We start from the raw sequence: 17,512 nt of genomic DNA, 5'->3' as shown, positions 1-17,512 counted from the left end.
CGACACTTTTATAATCATACCCTTAAAATTAAATATAAAAAATTGCATTTTTCTGGTTCACATGTTTTCAAATTTTACATCATCCCTATCTTAACGGAGGACACCAAAAACACTCATCTTTTTTTTTTTTTTTTGGTAAAAAAAAAAAAAAAAAAAAAAATTCGCTCCTTGGCCAGCCTTATGCGGGTCAAGCTGTTTCATGTTGTTGTTGTCGTTTTTTTTTTTTAATTTTTAATTAGGGTGGTGAAGTTTTGTATTTTTATAAATGTTTAAGGGGTATAAGAGACATTTCATGTATTAATTAACGGTTTGACTTGACTATCAAATTTTTAAAACATGAGAACCTGCCTATATTGTAACTTTTTAGACTTTAAAAATATAATTACAAACGTACCAAAACATTAAGGGTAGATGAAATTTGTCATATTTTTTTTGTACGTGTGAATTAGATACTGATCGAAGAGTTAACTTCAACATGACATGTAATTGGGTTCTTATTTCATAACTTATCAACAATATTCCTTTTGTTTGTTTAACATCATCCTTCATACGTTTAGCGTCGGCAATTAATATATTGAGCAAAAAAAATAAAAACTTGACTTTGCATTCAATGTATATTACCAAAAATAAAATAATAATATGAAACCTGCTCCCCTCTTTGTCCGATATATGCCTTGTTATTTCAGCTGTCCAAATCATATATATGAACAGGGTAAGTACTGGAAGAACTAGATGTAACCAAGCAAGCCCTCTATTCATAATTCATTTTTTTAATGCAAGTAGTTTTTTTTTTTTTTTTTGAAAAGCTCTATAAAAGACTAATCAATTTAGAACTTTCTTAAAATTACTTATAAACGTTTAGTTTCACATTGTAAGTAAGCAGTGCGGCCGAACTTAGCATTTATGAGTGTCTTTATAAACCACTTATTTTATGTGTGCTACTTATTTTCTTGACGTCCCACATGGTGCTACTAAGTGCTCTGTCACCATTTATATAATGACATAAAGAAAATGATAATCACATCTGCTGTATCACCCCAAAATTCCTAATCAATTGAGATTTTTTTTTTAATTAATTATAAATCTCAGTTTCACCTAATAAATAAGTAATATGAGATTTAACGTCTACCAACGCCTTTATAAGCCACTCATTTTAGGTAGACTACTCATCTTTCAATGTGGGACCGAAATGTTACACTATAAGTGGGTTGGAAAGGGATGCCTTAAACCATTGGGTTTGCTTTCAAATCATATTTGAATTTGCTGCAACTTCTTGGAAAAGATTAATTAAGTGGTCCATGAATATTGAAAACTTCGTTCGAAGTGTCAAGAAACATGTGTCATATCATATGCTATTAATCTGTCTCTCTCTCTCTCTCTCTCATGTTTGTTTCATTTGTGCTAACAAAATACTAAGCTTGTACTACTGGTTTTGTTAGTGCATGACACCATAGCTGATAGAGATTACAAGTTTTTTTTTGTAGCAGAAGTCATCACCAAGAAAGATGACACTCTAGTTTGGAGCATTTCAGCCATCGCACAAAAAAAAAAAAAGATAAAGATTAGATTGTTATCCTCTTGGTAGCCTCACTTATCTAACAAAACAACCTTTACACGTATAGCAATGTGAATGTCCTACCTAATAAAAGAAACTTGATCAGCTTCTAACTTTTTCACCTACACTGCTAGACGCTCTCCAATCATAGAAAACCCAACCCTCAAAAAAAAAAAAAAAAAAAAAAAAAAAATTCAATTGCTTCTTATCCTCTCTATTTTCTATACATCCATATATGTTAGAGCTATTTGCATGGCTGTTAATTAGTGAACTAAGATAGTCATAAACAGCTAGAGCTTGACTTATAAATATATTAACAAACAATTCAAACATAAAAACAATTTTCATATTTATATTATATCATAATACTTTTTCAAATAAAAAATTAAAAACACCTATCTAAACCCATTAGCAAAAAGTTGCAAATGCACCACTTATCATAGACTTATTTATTGGAATAGCGATTATGAGTGTAAATAACTTTTTTAGGATTACAACGATATGAATTCGTTTGTTAATGTTTTTGGGTTTGCTTTTTTGTTTTTTAACAAAAGAAAAAAGAGAAATGCTACACATACTTCTAAGTTCACACTTCTTAACATAGTAATGAAAATTACTATTGAATGCTACATGATTTTTCATGTGATGGTAATTTTCACTTTAACGTTAGATAATGAGTACTTAAAGCACTATTTGCAGCCTCACCAAAACCTTTTTTTTTTTTTTTTTTTGGTTATTTTGGTGAGCCAATTTGGTTAAAAAGCCTTAAAACTTTCATTTTCAGCCTTACCAATTTGACCAAAAAAAAAAAAATTAGCGAATAGTATTTACTATTAAATAGTAAGAAAAAAAAAAATAGTGAGTACTATTCACTCACCAAATTAATAAAAAAATGGTTTCTATTTCCCATTTTTTCTTTTATGCTTATCTTTCTAGTTAAAGAAACAATAAACAAATCTTTAAAAAATAATATTTAACTGAAATAGTGAAAGTGAATTATTAAAATAGTGACTAATAAAGTTGTTGGGATGTTCCAAAAAAGTGAATAATTAAAATATAAAAAAATATACTTTTAATTATTTTGCCGAGTAAAATTTAATAAAATTACTAATAATGCTTAGAAGTGAACATTTGAGAGTATGCTAACGCTGACAAACAACTTCATATACAAAATATTTAAAAGTAATTTTATCTTGACGTCACATCAAAAACATCTTTTTAACTTAAAGGTAAAAAAGCACTACTAAACAGCACTATAATATGTTTCATAATACCACCAACAACAATTTTTGGTGTAATTAATGTCATCAAAGAAAACAAAAAGAAAGAACAGAAGAGAGAGAAAATAGTACCACTGTTTTAGAAAGTAGGAAATGTTGAGAATAATGCAACCTAGGAATTTAAAATCGAGGAAAAAAAAAAAAGAAAAAAGAAAAAAGAAAAAGAAGAAGCTTTTTATACCAACGTACGGTCAGCACAAACAATGGCCCCACCTGGTAATTTCCACATCCCAGATCTCAAAAGTGCACAGCTGTGATATCCACGCGCTGACTGACGGATCCGAGCACGGGCAGACACACTGACCCAACTAAGACACACACAGAAGAAGCGTATAACCCTTGGCTCCTTCCTTTTTATCAACATATGCTCTGACTTCAGCAAATGCGTGGGGCCCACCCTTACAACACTGTCGCACGCCCACTTTGTTCTCCTGTCACTGGCTCGTGCACGCCACCTCACTTTTTCGCGCGTGAGCATCTCTTTCTGTACCGTAAATTGTTGCCCTCTTTTACACCAGAATCTTTCCTTTTTTACCCGAAAAAAAATATATCACCTTTTTCTTTTTTTCTCTTTTTCATCACGTTTCTCTATTATATATAATATATATATATATATATATATACGCAACTCTGGAGGGCTTATTATTGTTTGGTTAGCAATCAAAGCTTCTATAAAAGCTCAAATTCCAACTATTTTGAGTAAATTGATTTTTTTTTTAATAAATAATTGATCGCAATAAACATTAAAGGAAGTCTAATTTCTTCCCTTATCTTTTCACCAGGGAAAAAAAAAATCCTTGAATTATTCTCTAAATATTTAATATAAAATAAAAATTCAAGGAGATTAATGACGTTTTGCCTAAATTGCACGCTTTTATATTGTTGTCCTTGTCCATACTTATTGTCCAATCAATGAAATGGTATTTGTCTTTTAGGTAACAAAGAAAAGCTGCATACACATAATTAATCATAGAATTATATTGTTTTAATCCACGTACATTTAATTTATCCTATATATCCCACTAATAATTTAATTAAAAAAAAATTTGAATCCTGGGATCAATTTAACATTTTCTAATTAGACCATGAATATATATACGTAAAAGCCCCCCCCACAAAAAAAAAAAAAAAAAGAATAAAAAAAGAGTCTCATGGGCAATATCCATGCATTATTGCTAGTAGGTATTTGTTTAAAGATAAAGTTTTGGTTGCATTTATGTTACAAAGTGATTGGTGGGGCCTCCACATAAATCCCATTACGTGAAACGAGAGAGAGCTCTTACTTGCCACCAGAAGACAACCCCACGCTAAACTCTGACCAGACAACGCCACCACTTACTATATTAATTCCTTTCATTTAATTCTAACCTTCCAATTTTTTTTTTTTTTTTTTTTTTAAACCCCATCACAATAAAAGTTTGATTGTCATAACTTTCCAGAGGATTTTTATCTTTTATTATTATTGCATTTTATATTGGTTGTTAATATTTTATTTTTTTTCTTGAAAAGTATAAAATTACTTTAAAAAAAAAAATTTAATAAATTCTTATACAATTATAATGATGTGACAGCTTTTCTTTTTATAAATCTTTATTGATCTGAAGGTTGATTTTCAATCGTATAAAAATCTAACTAAATAGCATTACTCCCAAAAAAAAAAAAAAAAAAAGTGTTGCTAAACCATATCGGAATTAACAATAATTATTTACTTAATAATTTAGATATTAATAAAAAAAATTATATATAATTTAATTATTTAAATAAATTTTGAAGTATTCAACTATTTATAAGAAAAATTAAATTGGATATGACTTTTTCTTGAGAACTCCTTACTAATTTGAACATGAAATTGTCACGGATCCCAATTCTGCCAAACGAATTCATTAATGTCTCACTCCCCGAGAAAGTAACTTTTCCTTAACATCCAATTTATCGTTTCGTATCGCAATCATGGGCGGTTTTACTGTATCACGTGATATATAATAAGTGTAGTTTAGTACAACTACCCCCCACATATCCATGAGTCGACTAATGGCAAGTAACGTAATAATATTTCGTTTCCGGGGTCAAAGGTTAGGGGACCGGTCCGAGAAAGCTTGTCGTTTCCTAAGGGATCTGAGACGGGAGTAAAGATCGCTTTCTCGGATATTCTAACCTCCTTCTCAGGCGTTCCTCTTTCTTTTTTTTCCACCGTGCGATGAATATTAAAAAATAGATCGAAATCAGAATTTTGAAAATCTACGGTCATATGAGGAACAGCCATACAAGGCGTGCCTACCTGAGTATTCCTCTTAAGTCTTGGTCCAACCCAAGCTGAAGGACAGCTGTCAGCTAGAGATTCCAAGCCGATGACCTCGACAAAGTGTTAGCCGGCTAAGTGGGGCCGACGTTAATTGTACTTATACATAACTACTATAACGTATCACAGAACTGATCGGATGTTCTATGGCTTATCAAAGTGATAAGCAGTTGTGATTATCCCCCCCCTTTATCTGTCTGCCTCCTATAAAAAAAAACCCATTTCAGCGAGTTCAATGTCTCATTATATAAATTTCTGGAGAGAGAAAGTTTGAGAGAGAGAAAGAGAGAGTAATACCAGTCCATTTATAGAGAGAGAAAGCTTCTCTTAGCTCTCTGCGTTCTGCCTGCGTTTGTGTTCTTCGGTTCTTTAAGGTAAGGGCTTCGTTCGGTTCTCTCTGTGTTTCTGAAATTTGGAATATTTTACTTTTAAGTATTTAGCTTTTTTGAGTTTTTCTTTGTTTTCTGGGGAGGTTTTTGCTTTTGCATCTTTGATACCCACATGGTCTAAAAGCAGCTTTCTTTCTATCTGTGATCCTCAAAAAAAAAAAAAAAAAAAAAAATCACCCTATTTTTATTTTATATTTTTTAACCCGATTTTACTTTACCCAAGTTGGTGTGTTCTGAGTGCACGTAATAATTGTGTGCAGAAATGGGTTGTTTTTGTGTGCTATGGATGGTAGTTGAGTGATCTGGTTGTGGGGATGGATTTGAATCTATATGCTATTTGTTTTGCTTTTTTCTGAATAATTAAGGTAGTTAGACGCGACCCCTTTGGAGATTTCTCCGTAACTTATGAGATTTTTGCAGATCTAGTGGTGTTTTTGGTGATTTTCGTGCGTTTGGAATCGAAGAAGACGGGGCGGCTACTATGTCGTCGCTTAGTAGAGAGCTTGTGTTCTTGATCTTACAATTCCTAGATGAGGAAAAGTTCAAAGAGACTGTTCACAAGTAAGCTACCAAGTGTTTAGCTTGCGTATTTTTCTTTGGGTATTAATTTTGTTATGAAGTCCTATATGAATAATTGATTATGTATTTTGCCTCATTAATTGCTTTGTTTATTTAAATAGGCTTGAACAGGAATCTGGGTTTTTCTTTAATATGAAATATTTTGAGGATGAGGTGCATAATGGGAATTGGGATGAGGTTGAGAAGTACCTTTCTGGATTCACTAAAGTAGATGACAACCGGTATTCGATGAAAATCTTTTTTGAGATAAGGAAGCAGAAGTATCTTGAGGCATTGGATAAGTAAGATTACAATTTTGTATATTAATTTTCTAATTGTGGATTTTAGAATGAATGTTTGTTTTCGGAGATTATGTGGTAGATTGCATATTGATGGGACTTGTAAATTTTAATAGGCACGACCGGTCCAAGGCTGTGGACATATTAGTAAAGGATCTGAAAGTTTTTGCCACATTTAATGAAGAGCTTTTCAAGGAAATCACGCAGCTCTTGACATTGGAGAATTTTAGGTATGATAAATTTGTGTTCAAGTTATGCATGTTACAGTTGAAAACAACTAAGGAAATTTTACACAAAATGGGTTTGTTGCATCCCAGGGAGAATGAGCAACTTTCCAAGTATGGAGATACCAAATCTGCAAGAGCAATCATGTTGGTGGAGCTCAAGAAGCTGATTGAAGCAAATCCTTTATTCCGTGATAAATTGCAATTCCCCAACCTAAAAAATTCAAGGTTACGGACTCTCATCAACCAAAGGTAACTTTTCAAGGAATCCTATATGATTCAATTTAAATGGATTGGCTGAGTACTTGCTTTGAACTGAATTCAAGGTGTTTATGCCTGGTTGATGCGATTATTTTAATTGCTTCATGTTTTATTTGATATGAGCGTTTTCTTATTTCATGGCATTTAGAATGTGCAATACTATTAACTGAGGATTATAATCTTTAACTATCTGTTTTATGATTACACTGCTCTATAAGTTGGGACTATGCAATGAATGCTGTTGAAAGCAACACAGAATGATCTAATTTTCCTGTAATTTGTCTTTGAATCTTAGTATGAATTATATGCTCCACAGTCTAGAGGCTGCACTTTTATCAGTTTTGGAGAACCTACATTGACATTATTACTCATCATCAGCTTACACTCATGTTAGTTATACATATCTGATATCTTGGTGCAAGTTACCACTTGAGTTGGCAGCATCAACTAAATAAAACCCGAGGCCGAATCCAGACATAAAAACTCTATTTGTGGATCACACTTGTGGACAACCAAATGTTTGGTTAAATACAGCTATCTGATATCTCAGTGTAAATTACAGCTTGAATTGGCAGCATCAACTATGTAAAAACCCGAGGCCAAATCCAGATATAAAAACTCTGTTTGTGGATCACACTTGTGGACAACCAAATGGTGCACGAGCTCCATCACCTGCAAACAATCCACTGCTTGGGTCCTTACCGAAAGCTGGGGGTTTCCCTAACCTAAGTGCACATGGGGTAAGTTACCGCTAAATTGACTGCGATGTCGACTTTGTTTGATGTTTATAGTCTTTCCATAATTTGCTCAAATTTTTGTGTTCAGCCTTTTCAACCTACACCAGCACCAGTACCAACACCACTTGCAGGTTGGATGTCCAATCCTTCCACTGTAACTCATCCGGCCGTTTCTGGAGGGGGAGCTATTGGTCTCGGTGCTCCATCAATTCCAGGTAATATAATTTTTTGTTTTTGTATTGGAAACTAGCTCCTCTGTATCATTATGGAGGTCAGATGTGGTACATAGTTCTGTTTTTAACTATTGAAGTGTTTCTTTGTGTTTTATAGCTGCTTTGAAACATCCAAGGACTCCTCCAACTAACCCTTCTGTTGACTACCCATCTGGGGATTCTGATCATGTTTCTAAACGAACAAGATCAATGGGGATTTCTGATGAGGTATTTATACTCACAGTAGCAGATATATTTTGGCCCTCTGTTTGTAAATTAGATGTCCACATTTCCTTTTTTGGATGTCGCACAATCTTTGCCCATGATTAATGGGGAAAAAGTAACTTCTACCACTTCTCCACAATAACTTCCATCTTGAGGCTGTTATGACTTTTCAAATCAAAAGTACAAGGGAATACAAGGATATAATCAATAGGCATGGATGCATCTAATGTACTATCATAAAACATTCTGCTTTTTCATAGCGGGCTCTAATACTCAAATGGAGGGATAATAATCATATTATTCTTTCTAAGTTACCTCATTTATTGATTAGTGTTCATTTTGTTCAGGTAAATCTCCCTGTTAATGTGTTGCCAGTATCATTTCCGGGTCATGGTCATGGTCAGGGGTTTAATGCACCTGATGACTTGCCCAAGACTGTCTTGCGGACTTTAAATCAAGGATCATCTCCCATGAGCATGGATTTTCATCCTGTTCAACAAACTCTGCTTCTTGGTCTGCACTCTTTTAAATCCTTTTGTTTTCATATATAAATATTTAACTACAACTAAGTGTTGGAATTGGTATATTTCCTTCCTGTAAGTGTTTTACATTTTATTTGGTAAGTGACTGATGAATGTTCTGGGTGCTATGCTTCAGTTGGTACGAATGTTGGGGACATAGGGTTGTGGGAAGTTGGTTCTAGAGAACGATTGCTTTTGAGGAACTTCAAAGTTTGGGATCTCAGTGCATGTACATTGCCTTTGCAGGTGTGTCCCTTCTTATGTTCATTCATGAATGGTACCAGTAAATTTGAATGCTGTACCCTTAATGCTTGTAATCATAGAGTATTTAAAACTGAACTGTATGAAATTCAGGCAGCTCTAGTTAAAGATCCTGGTGTATCTGTTAACCGCGTGATTTGGAGTCCTGATGGTAATTTATTTGGTAAGCTTAATATATTGGAATTCTAAAGTGTTTCATTTAATATAACAAATATGTATAACTTAAAGTTGAACTGGACCCATTGGATGATTCATTCTTTCTCTTTCAATTACAGGAGTTGCATACTCCAGGCACATTGTTCAAATATATTCTTATCACGGGAATGATGATGTACGGCAGCATCAGGAGGTATACCTAACATTAAGTTTGCCATTTCAGACTTTTACTCTTATCGTCTTTGGTATTTGAGCTGCTATACTGAAACTGGCCTTGAACTTGCTGATCTAGATTGATGCTCATGTTGGTGGAGTAAATGATATTGCATTTTCACACCCAAATAAGCAACTTTGTGTGATAACCTGTGGTGATGATAAGACCATCAAGGTTAGTTGGCCATATTACATTTTGGTTGTTTTAATCTCGACTGAAGGTAAAGTTGCCATGCCATGCCTTGCTAATTTTGTTTTGTAATTGTAGGTGTGGGATGCTGCTACTGGTGCAAAGCAATATACCTTTGAAGGTCATGAGGCTCCTGTTTATTCTGTCTGTCCTCACTACAAGGAAAACATTCAGGTTAGTGTCATTTCCATTGGTCATTTTCTCTCATTGCTTTAATTGCTTGCTTTGAGCTTGTCATCCTTTTTATTTATACCTTTCCTTTCTTGGTTTTTTCCCAAATACCAGTGTCTTTGTTCCTAAAATAGTTTTTTTGTTTTATGGTAGTTTATCTTTTCAACAGCACTGGACGGAAAGATAAAAGCATGGTTGTATGACAACTTGGGATCTCGAGTTGATTATGATGCTCCTGGTCGCTGGTGCACAACAATGGCTTATAGTGCTGATGGTACAAGGTAATACACTCAACCTATTGTGTTGGTGCTGTTTGACCTTTACTGTTTGTTGGGGCCTGGTCTGCTAAATCGGGTTTTTATACTTCTTTAACTGTTTTTTGTGGGTGTATGCAGGCTCTTTTCATGTGGGACAAGTAAAGAAGGGGAATCATTTATTGTTGAATGGAATGAAAGTGAAGGGGCTGTTAAAAGGACCTATCATGGATTCCGCAAGCGTTCTTTGGGTGTTGTGCAGTTTGATACAACTAAGAACCGCTTTTTGGCTGCTGGGGATGATTTCTCTATCAAATTCTGGGATATGGACAATGTTCAACTTTTGACAACTGTTGAAGCCGATGGAGGCCTACCGGTAGGCTCATCAAGCTCAAATAACAATTGAAACCACTTCATTTTTTTTTTTTTTTTTGGGTCCAAATAATAGTTGCTCAGTTCTGTCTTTTCTACTTCCTAGGCAAGCCCTCGTATCCGGTTCAACAAGGACGGTGCTCTCTTGGCTGTTTCTGCCAATGACAATGGAATTAAAATTTTAGCAAATACGGATGGTATTAGGCTATTACGCACATTTGAAAATCTTTCTTATGATGCATCAAGAACATCAGAAGCTGTGACGAAGGTAGCCTTAACAGATTGGTAATTGTTGTGACACCTCACCCCAGCATGAACTAATCTTGTGTTATTATGTGATATCTCTTGCAGCCAACAATAAACCCAATTTCAGCTGCTGCAGCAGCGGCAGCAGCAGCTGCAGCTACTAGTGCTGGACTTGCAGATAGAGTTGCCCCCATGGTTGGTATTTCTGGCATGGTATGTGGCACATGTTTTTTTTTTTTTTTCCTTCTTCTTCTTCTTCTTCTTTCCTTTAATATATATAATATATATCAGTTGGATCCTCATAATTTTTCTCCTCATCATAGCTTAGATGGCAATTATTATTCAATCACTCTTTCTATTGTTATTGTATTATCTTTTTCGCGTCTATATTAGATGGAGCTTCTACCATGAATTTATTATTCTTTTAATCTACATCAAATTGACAAGAATATTAACCTTGTCAGAACGGGGATGCTCGGAACTTGGGAGATGTGAAACCTAGGATAACAGAAGAATCAAATGACAAATCCAAGATTTGGAAGCTCACCGAAATCAATGAACAATCTCAATGCCGATCCTTGAGGCTACCTGAAAACCTAAGAGTAACCAAGGTTTGATATTTGCTATCTAACTTTGTTTGAGTATGATTATTTTTACATAATGAGTGGTTGACTATGTTTGAGATCCCGCTTTTTTACTCTTAAGGCAGTTCTTAGTACTTTGGCTAGTTCAGCAGTATTGTGTTCCTCTCTAAAATTTATTGATATTATTTGTGCTCTTTTGATGTATTGGAATATTTTAATATTATTGTTAGTATTATTATTAGAGGGCAATTATGCTATTGTATTTTTAATGCTAATATAAACAATATGTTAGTGGGAGCAGTAACCCTCATTTTGGGTCCTCTCTTTTTGACAATCTCTCTTATTTTCTCTTGTTTCCACTTTCATATTTCTCAACTTGATATTAGAGTAGAGGTCCTAAGTTTGAATTCTGACTCTACAATTTACCTCCATTTTCAATGAAAAAATTGCATGCGTCCTTTAGTTTCACATGTGAGGGAACAGTTTTTTTCTAAATTGGGTTGAAGAAATTTCCCCCAATCCGGTGTCTTAAGCTGGCATGTGTCCAAAATGCATGTAACATCCAAGTTTGGAGGAAAACTTTGCCTCAAGTAAGGAGTGTCAATATAAATTAAATTATTAAATTCACCATCTCCTATTAGTTCGAGTTATGAAATAACTGACTTAACAATTGCTACATTCTTTCCTACGAACAAATTAGTGCTTATTTCAAACAAAGCAGCTTCATATGCATTCCGAATCTGTTTTTGGCTGCTGTCTCTTCCTGTCTATGCACCTACCTTATCCTTGCTCTTTTCATAGACCAAAAACTTCTTATAGGACAGAGATGTTAATAGCATAGCACAGTGATTTTCTTGTTAGTTTGCATAAGCTTTTTGATTGGCAACTGATAATGGATTTTGAGGTATAACACCCTGAAGGCCCCAAAACTTAAGGAAGCTAGCTTTGTGGTAGTGATGGGGACTGTCATCTCTGTAATGCCTTACACTCTTATTCTTATGTATTCTGAGCTTGCCAAGCATATAGTAAAACATTAATTACTTTCTTTCTTCTTCTTTATTTTTTTTTTATTTTTATTTTTTTAAAAAAATAAAAAAATAAAAAATGGTACTTGTCTAATGCTAATTGGTCAGTTTAGCGTGAAATGCCCTTATAATCCCACTTTTAAAGCCATCTTGGCTTCCAGAAGCTGATGCATTCATTTCAACTCAATTGCTCATTTACAGGTTGTCTCCTCTTCTTTTGCCTTTGAAATAGAAGGGATAGATTGGTGAATCACAGCCATTAGATCATGATTGGATACCAACCAGTCCTCCATTTCGAAGGCAAAAGGAGAGGAGCCAATTCCTTCATTTACTTTGTCAGTACCTCTTGGTAGACACAACTGCCGAAGCAACTGAGTGTTAAGATCCAGTTAGCACAGGGATTGTCCCTGCTCTGTTCAAGAGGATCATGCTAACTGAAGTCTGATTGTGGTAATTAGACACTTCGGGAGAAAGTAGGTGGATTTCTAGAGAAAATGACCACTTTCTGTTATTATTGTCTTATTTCAGACAATGATCATCAGTTCTAATAATTGAAGTTTCGATAGGAGGGATATAATGTTTACAGGAAGGGAAGGGAAGGGGTTTGTGGTGATGTTTTATTTAGAGAAAATGATTGAATCTGATGAGCTTTTTAAAGCAAAGGCACAAAACATGGGATTAAATCCAACTTGGCTTTAAAGAAGAAGAAAAATAACTGATTGATACGATATGAAATCCTAGATACTGAACTAAGAAATATGAGAAAAATTCCACTTGAAAGAATGTATTGCATTATACCACAAGTGGGAGTGTGTAGGTGATGAATCTCTTTATTTATTGAGGTAATATTAGGTTTTCAGATTAACCTTACTCGGATGCCATATATGGCAACAGGATCAAGAGGATTAAGTCAACATATTGGGCCTAAATGCTACTTTATACTGATTCGAAGATGACCTGTTGGCACAATTAGTGTTGGGAAAAATTAGGTCTATTATGCCCACATCCCTAACAGTCAATAAGCAAATTGAAAGGGAAATCAACAGTCATTATTCACTTAATGCTCATGAACTGCAGACCTTCTATATAAGGTTACTCTTCAACATTTATGTTTTGCTAGGAACTAGAACGGGAATTTAAATTCAAGTGGCATATAGAGTAGATTCGATTCATGAGCATTGGATTGATGAGGGTTGATATTGCTGTTACCCTTGAGGATTGTAAGGGTTGATAAACATGGGACCTCAAGCTGTCCAGCATAAATTAATATGCAGCTGTCTTTCAAACTTTATAGCCTCTTGTAATTTATAAGGGTTATTCCTGAAAATATAGAAATGTTCTAATTAACTTTATTGTTAAATTTACTACTTATCTCATAAGTTTAAGCTGATAGGAAAGAGTAAAATTTAATTAATAATACTTTTAATACTCCCCCTCGCGTGTGAGACTAAACAACATGTGTAGTATTTGATTTGAAATGATAAATAAATAACGGAGACAAGTTTCAAACTCAGAATCGTTGCTTTACCATATTAAACCACCAGTTATTCTAAAAGTTTATGTTGATAGGAAATGGTAAATTTAATCATTTAATTAATACTTTAACATCTATTTTGCAATTGTCTCTTTATCTTATCTGTCTATAGCAGAATTAGAATTAAACAGCAAACACTTTCCCTTTTAACAATATGATTGCTGAATATATCTGGCCTTTTCATTTTAATATATTGGGCTACTCTGTATTTGATCAATTCATGAACTTCCAACACCAATTTGACTCATAAGTTTTATCTGATCCATTTTGTTTCTGACAAAAATATCCTCATTAGCATTCTCCATGATTATTACAGATATCGAGGTTAATCTATACGAATTCAGGTAATGCTGTTTTAGCATTAGCATCAAATGCCATTCATCTGCTCTGGAAATGGCAGCGAAGTGATCGTAATTCTTCTGGCAAGGTACAAGGACAAGTGAAAGAAACTTGTGTCAACCTTAGTAGCTCTTTCATCATAGTTATGAAAATTGAGTTCCTTTATCTACAAACTTGGTGCTTTATATTGCAGGCGACTGCCAGTGTGTCACCTCAATTATGGCAACCACCAAGTGGCATTCTAATGACCAATGATGTTGCTGACACTAGTCCTGAAGAGGCTGTGCCCTGTTTTGCTTTGTCCAAGAATGATTCTTACGTAATGTCAGCATCTGGAGGAAAGATTTCGTTATTCAATATGATGACATTTAAGGTAACCCATGAGTCCTATGTAGCTTGAAGTTTATTTTTATTTTTCATTTGACCAATTTCAATTTCCTTATGCAACTGCAGACAATGACAACTTTCATGCCACCGCCACCTGCAGCAACATTTCTTGCTTTCCATCCACAAGATAACAACATTATCGCCATTGGCATGGATGATTCCACAATTCAGATATATAATGTTCGCGTAGATGAAGTATGATGTAGTATATGGACACAATCTATAATATTAATGGTTTGGGATGTTATTTGCTTACAATTTTCTTGATGCAGGTTAAGAGCAAGCTTAAAGGACACACTAAAAGAATAACTGGCCTTGCCTTTTCTCATTTACTGAATGTGTTAGTTTCATCTGGAGCGGATGCTCAGGTAATAATTTTCCTATTCAGATGTGTTGCAAATTGGTCTTGCTTTCCTGATTTAGTTGTGAAATTGTGATTGAAGTCAAACTAATCAATGACCTAGATCTCATTCTTTAATGAATCTGCAACCACCATTCGGTTTCAGCAAGGCAGAGCTAACCCTTATCTACTGCTCTCTAAAAGGCCTGCAGAAATTCAGCCTTGATATGATTAAATGACTAATTGACGTTGGAACTTATTTGTATGACGTCTTTAAATAATTCCCAACTAACAATCAATGCTTATTTCTTCTCTGACATGCAATGCTTTTACTGACTCTTGTTCATTGTTGATTTTCTCCGGAATTGATACAATGAATTTTCCAAACGATCATCGAAGTGTGAATTATTATCATCAATGAATTATTCCTAAATTCTGAATCGGATGTAATCAGTCATTCTCATGGTATTTATAAATTGTTCACTTACAATGGTACTTATTCTTTCTCTAGCTTTGTGTATGGAAATCTGATGCATGGGAAAAGCAGAAGACCAGATACTTGCAACTTCCAGCTGGAAGAACTCCAGCACAGTCAGACACACGTGTACAGTTCCATCAGGACCAAACACACTTTCTGGTTGTACATGAAACTCAGCTTGCCATATATGAAACAACAAAGCTGGAATGTGTAAAGCAGGTATTTTAATTTATAAGTGCTTTATTTTGGGGGAAGTAACATATTGCTTTCAAAAAATATATATATTTTTTTCTAATATGAATTCTTCTATTTCCAGTGGGTCTCACGAGAATCTGCTCCCATCTCTCATGCAACATTCTCATGTGATAGCCAGTTGGTATATGCCAGCTTCCTAGATGCAACAGTCTGTGTGTTTAGTGCTGCCAATCTCAGACTACGCTGTCGAATCAATCCTTCTGCTTATCTTCCTGCTAGCGTGAGGTAGTTCTCTACCTCCAAGCCAACTTGGGCTTATTCAGATCAGTTTCCAGCTTTAGAAAAAATGGACAAAAATAATTCTTCCTGCATAAGGAATTCTTCTAATTGGAACTCAATTGACCTAGCAATGCATGATGTGTTCGGCTGACTTTTCATCCTTCACAATAATTCATTTTCTTTTGCAAATTCCTTAGAATATTTAATTAAAAAGGTAAAAAGATATCTCATAAATTGGAAAGTGAAATTGAAACATAATTTTGGTTTTCGGTAAAATATTTTACACTGGATAGTTTACTGGACCGCTCAGACCGAGGTTCCAAAATATGCTGAATTCTTTGCAATTGCATCTACATTTGAATGAAGCTGGTCTCTAAACTGGTAAAAGTGCTTGTCCAGTACTGAAGAATTTGTCAGTTCTATGTATGTCATGTTTTTTCAATCATTTTTGTTATTTTACTTGGCAATGGAAAAATTAATCGCTCTCTCTACCGACCTATACATGTGATAGCTATTGTAGATTCCAATCCTTTGTTTCCTCAATGCAGCAGCTCTAATGTTCAACCACTCGTGATTGCGGCTCATCCGCAAGAACCAAATCAATTTGCGTTAGGGCTTTCAGATGGGGGGGTTCATGTCTTTGAGCCCCTTGAATCTGAAGGCAAATGGGGTGTGCCTCCACCGGTTGAGAATGGGTCAGCGAGCAGTGTGTCAGCTTCTCCTTCAGTTGGAGCTTCAGGTTCAGAGCAAGCCCAGAGATGATCAAACAGCTGCCAGTGACAAGTTCTTTTACATGCTTGCTTGCTGGCCCATCTCAAATTTAGGTATCCTCTACACTTCTTCTTCTTCTGTTTTTTAAGAGCATTTGTAGTTTTGTTGAATCTCCAGAACTTCAATGTTGATATATTATGTTTTCTTCTCTTTCTCATTCATATTTGATTTTGTTGCGCAGTTTGCGGTTGATGACATGTAATTTACTCAAGCAAGGACACTGCAAAATATGTAGATTTGACATGTTTAATCAAATTCTGAGGTAAATGCTGTAGGAGTATTAACAATTGAATGCCATTTTACTTTTGGGAAGGAAATTCTTCGAAAAAGAATTTATATTTTTTCCTCTCAACTCTTCTTCCAATTATTGAAGTTCAATTATGTTTTATGTATCAAATCTCAGTGCAGCCTGCTTGAACGGCCCTTAGCACTCACTTATCAAGCAAATAGTGGCCAGCTATCCGAATCTTTCTTGTTTCCCACACTTGTTTTTTTGACTGATCCTATGACTTGTTTCCCACGGAAGAAAGAGTTTTAAATTATTAATGGGATCAAATGTGGTAAAACACTATGGTTTAGAATTTTGGCGGACAACCAGAAAACACTCTATTCCAGATAACCCATTCAAGCATGTACCCTTTGAAAATATTTGAGATGCCCAATTATGCTTCCTTTCCCTGTCTAACACTATTGTGTCCAGAGACTCATGAAAGAACCCCCACTGGAGAGCAAAATAGAACAAGAAGAAGCCATTAACTTCCTTCTAGTGGGAAGAGCCTAGGGCTCCACCTTCATGCCTGTTGAAGAAGAAAGAACCGGCTCTCACCGGGGGAGCCATGGCCAAAGCAAATCTTCATAGTTGTTTGAAAGGAGACGGTATAGAAGAAACTACAAACGTCACAGAAAAAAATTAATTTCCAGTATGAATTTGTGACTTTTAGAGTGTTTCCACAAAAAATATATCATAAGCAAAGCTTGACATTTGTAGACGTCTCACTAGCTAACAGCTGTGGGCCATCAGTCACTTTAAATATTTAGCATTAATAACTAATAAAACTTTGTGCAAATTTTTAAATAATTAGAGATGCATATCAATTCAACCTCGAAAGCTGCTGATGGTTCCCTTTCTCCCTGTAAGAAAAGAAAACTAAGAAGAA

General features: G+C 34.7%; 1 protein-coding gene across 2 annotated transcripts; it reads left to right on the top strand.

Annotated features, from left to right (window-relative positions):
• The first annotated feature begins 5,374 nt into the window (after positions 1–5,374).
• Positions 5,375–16,699, top strand: TPL (Transducin family protein / WD-40 repeat family protein). Of its 2 annotated transcripts, none has more exons than XM_059599940.2 (27): positions 5,375–5,508; positions 5,944–6,084; positions 6,204–6,383; positions 6,497–6,610; positions 6,698–6,856; positions 7,428–7,605; positions 7,691–7,817; positions 7,933–8,042; positions 8,387–8,552; positions 8,697–8,806; positions 8,915–8,984; positions 9,097–9,170; positions 9,270–9,365; positions 9,459–9,554; positions 9,705–9,832; positions 9,947–10,181; positions 10,284–10,445; positions 10,529–10,636; positions 10,888–11,034; positions 13,883–13,993; positions 14,099–14,278; positions 14,359–14,487; positions 14,565–14,660; positions 15,144–15,329; positions 15,427–15,590; positions 16,136–16,408; positions 16,537–16,699. In XM_059599940.2, exons 2-26 carry the CDS (start codon positions 6,005–6,007, stop codon positions 16,344–16,346), a joined length of 3,417 nt encoding a protein of 1,138 aa, XP_059455923.1. In that variant the 5' UTR covers positions 5,375–5,508; positions 5,944–6,004; the 3' UTR covers positions 16,347–16,408; positions 16,537–16,699. The 2 variants fall into 2 exon arrangements, with proteins under 2 accessions (XP_059455923.1, XP_059455921.1); XM_059599938.2 differs by having other exon boundaries at positions 5,376–5,508; positions 16,133–16,408.
• Positions 16,700–17,512: the final 813 nt, after the last annotated feature.

This window comes from Corylus avellana, chromosome 6 (genome assembly GCF_965113065.1).
Source record: "Corylus avellana chromosome 6, dhCorAvel1.hap1.2, whole genome shotgun sequence".
Lineage (NCBI taxonomy): Eukaryota > Viridiplantae > Streptophyta > Magnoliopsida > Fagales > Betulaceae > Corylus > Corylus avellana.
This window is presented reverse-complemented; position numbering and strand designations above follow the sequence as displayed.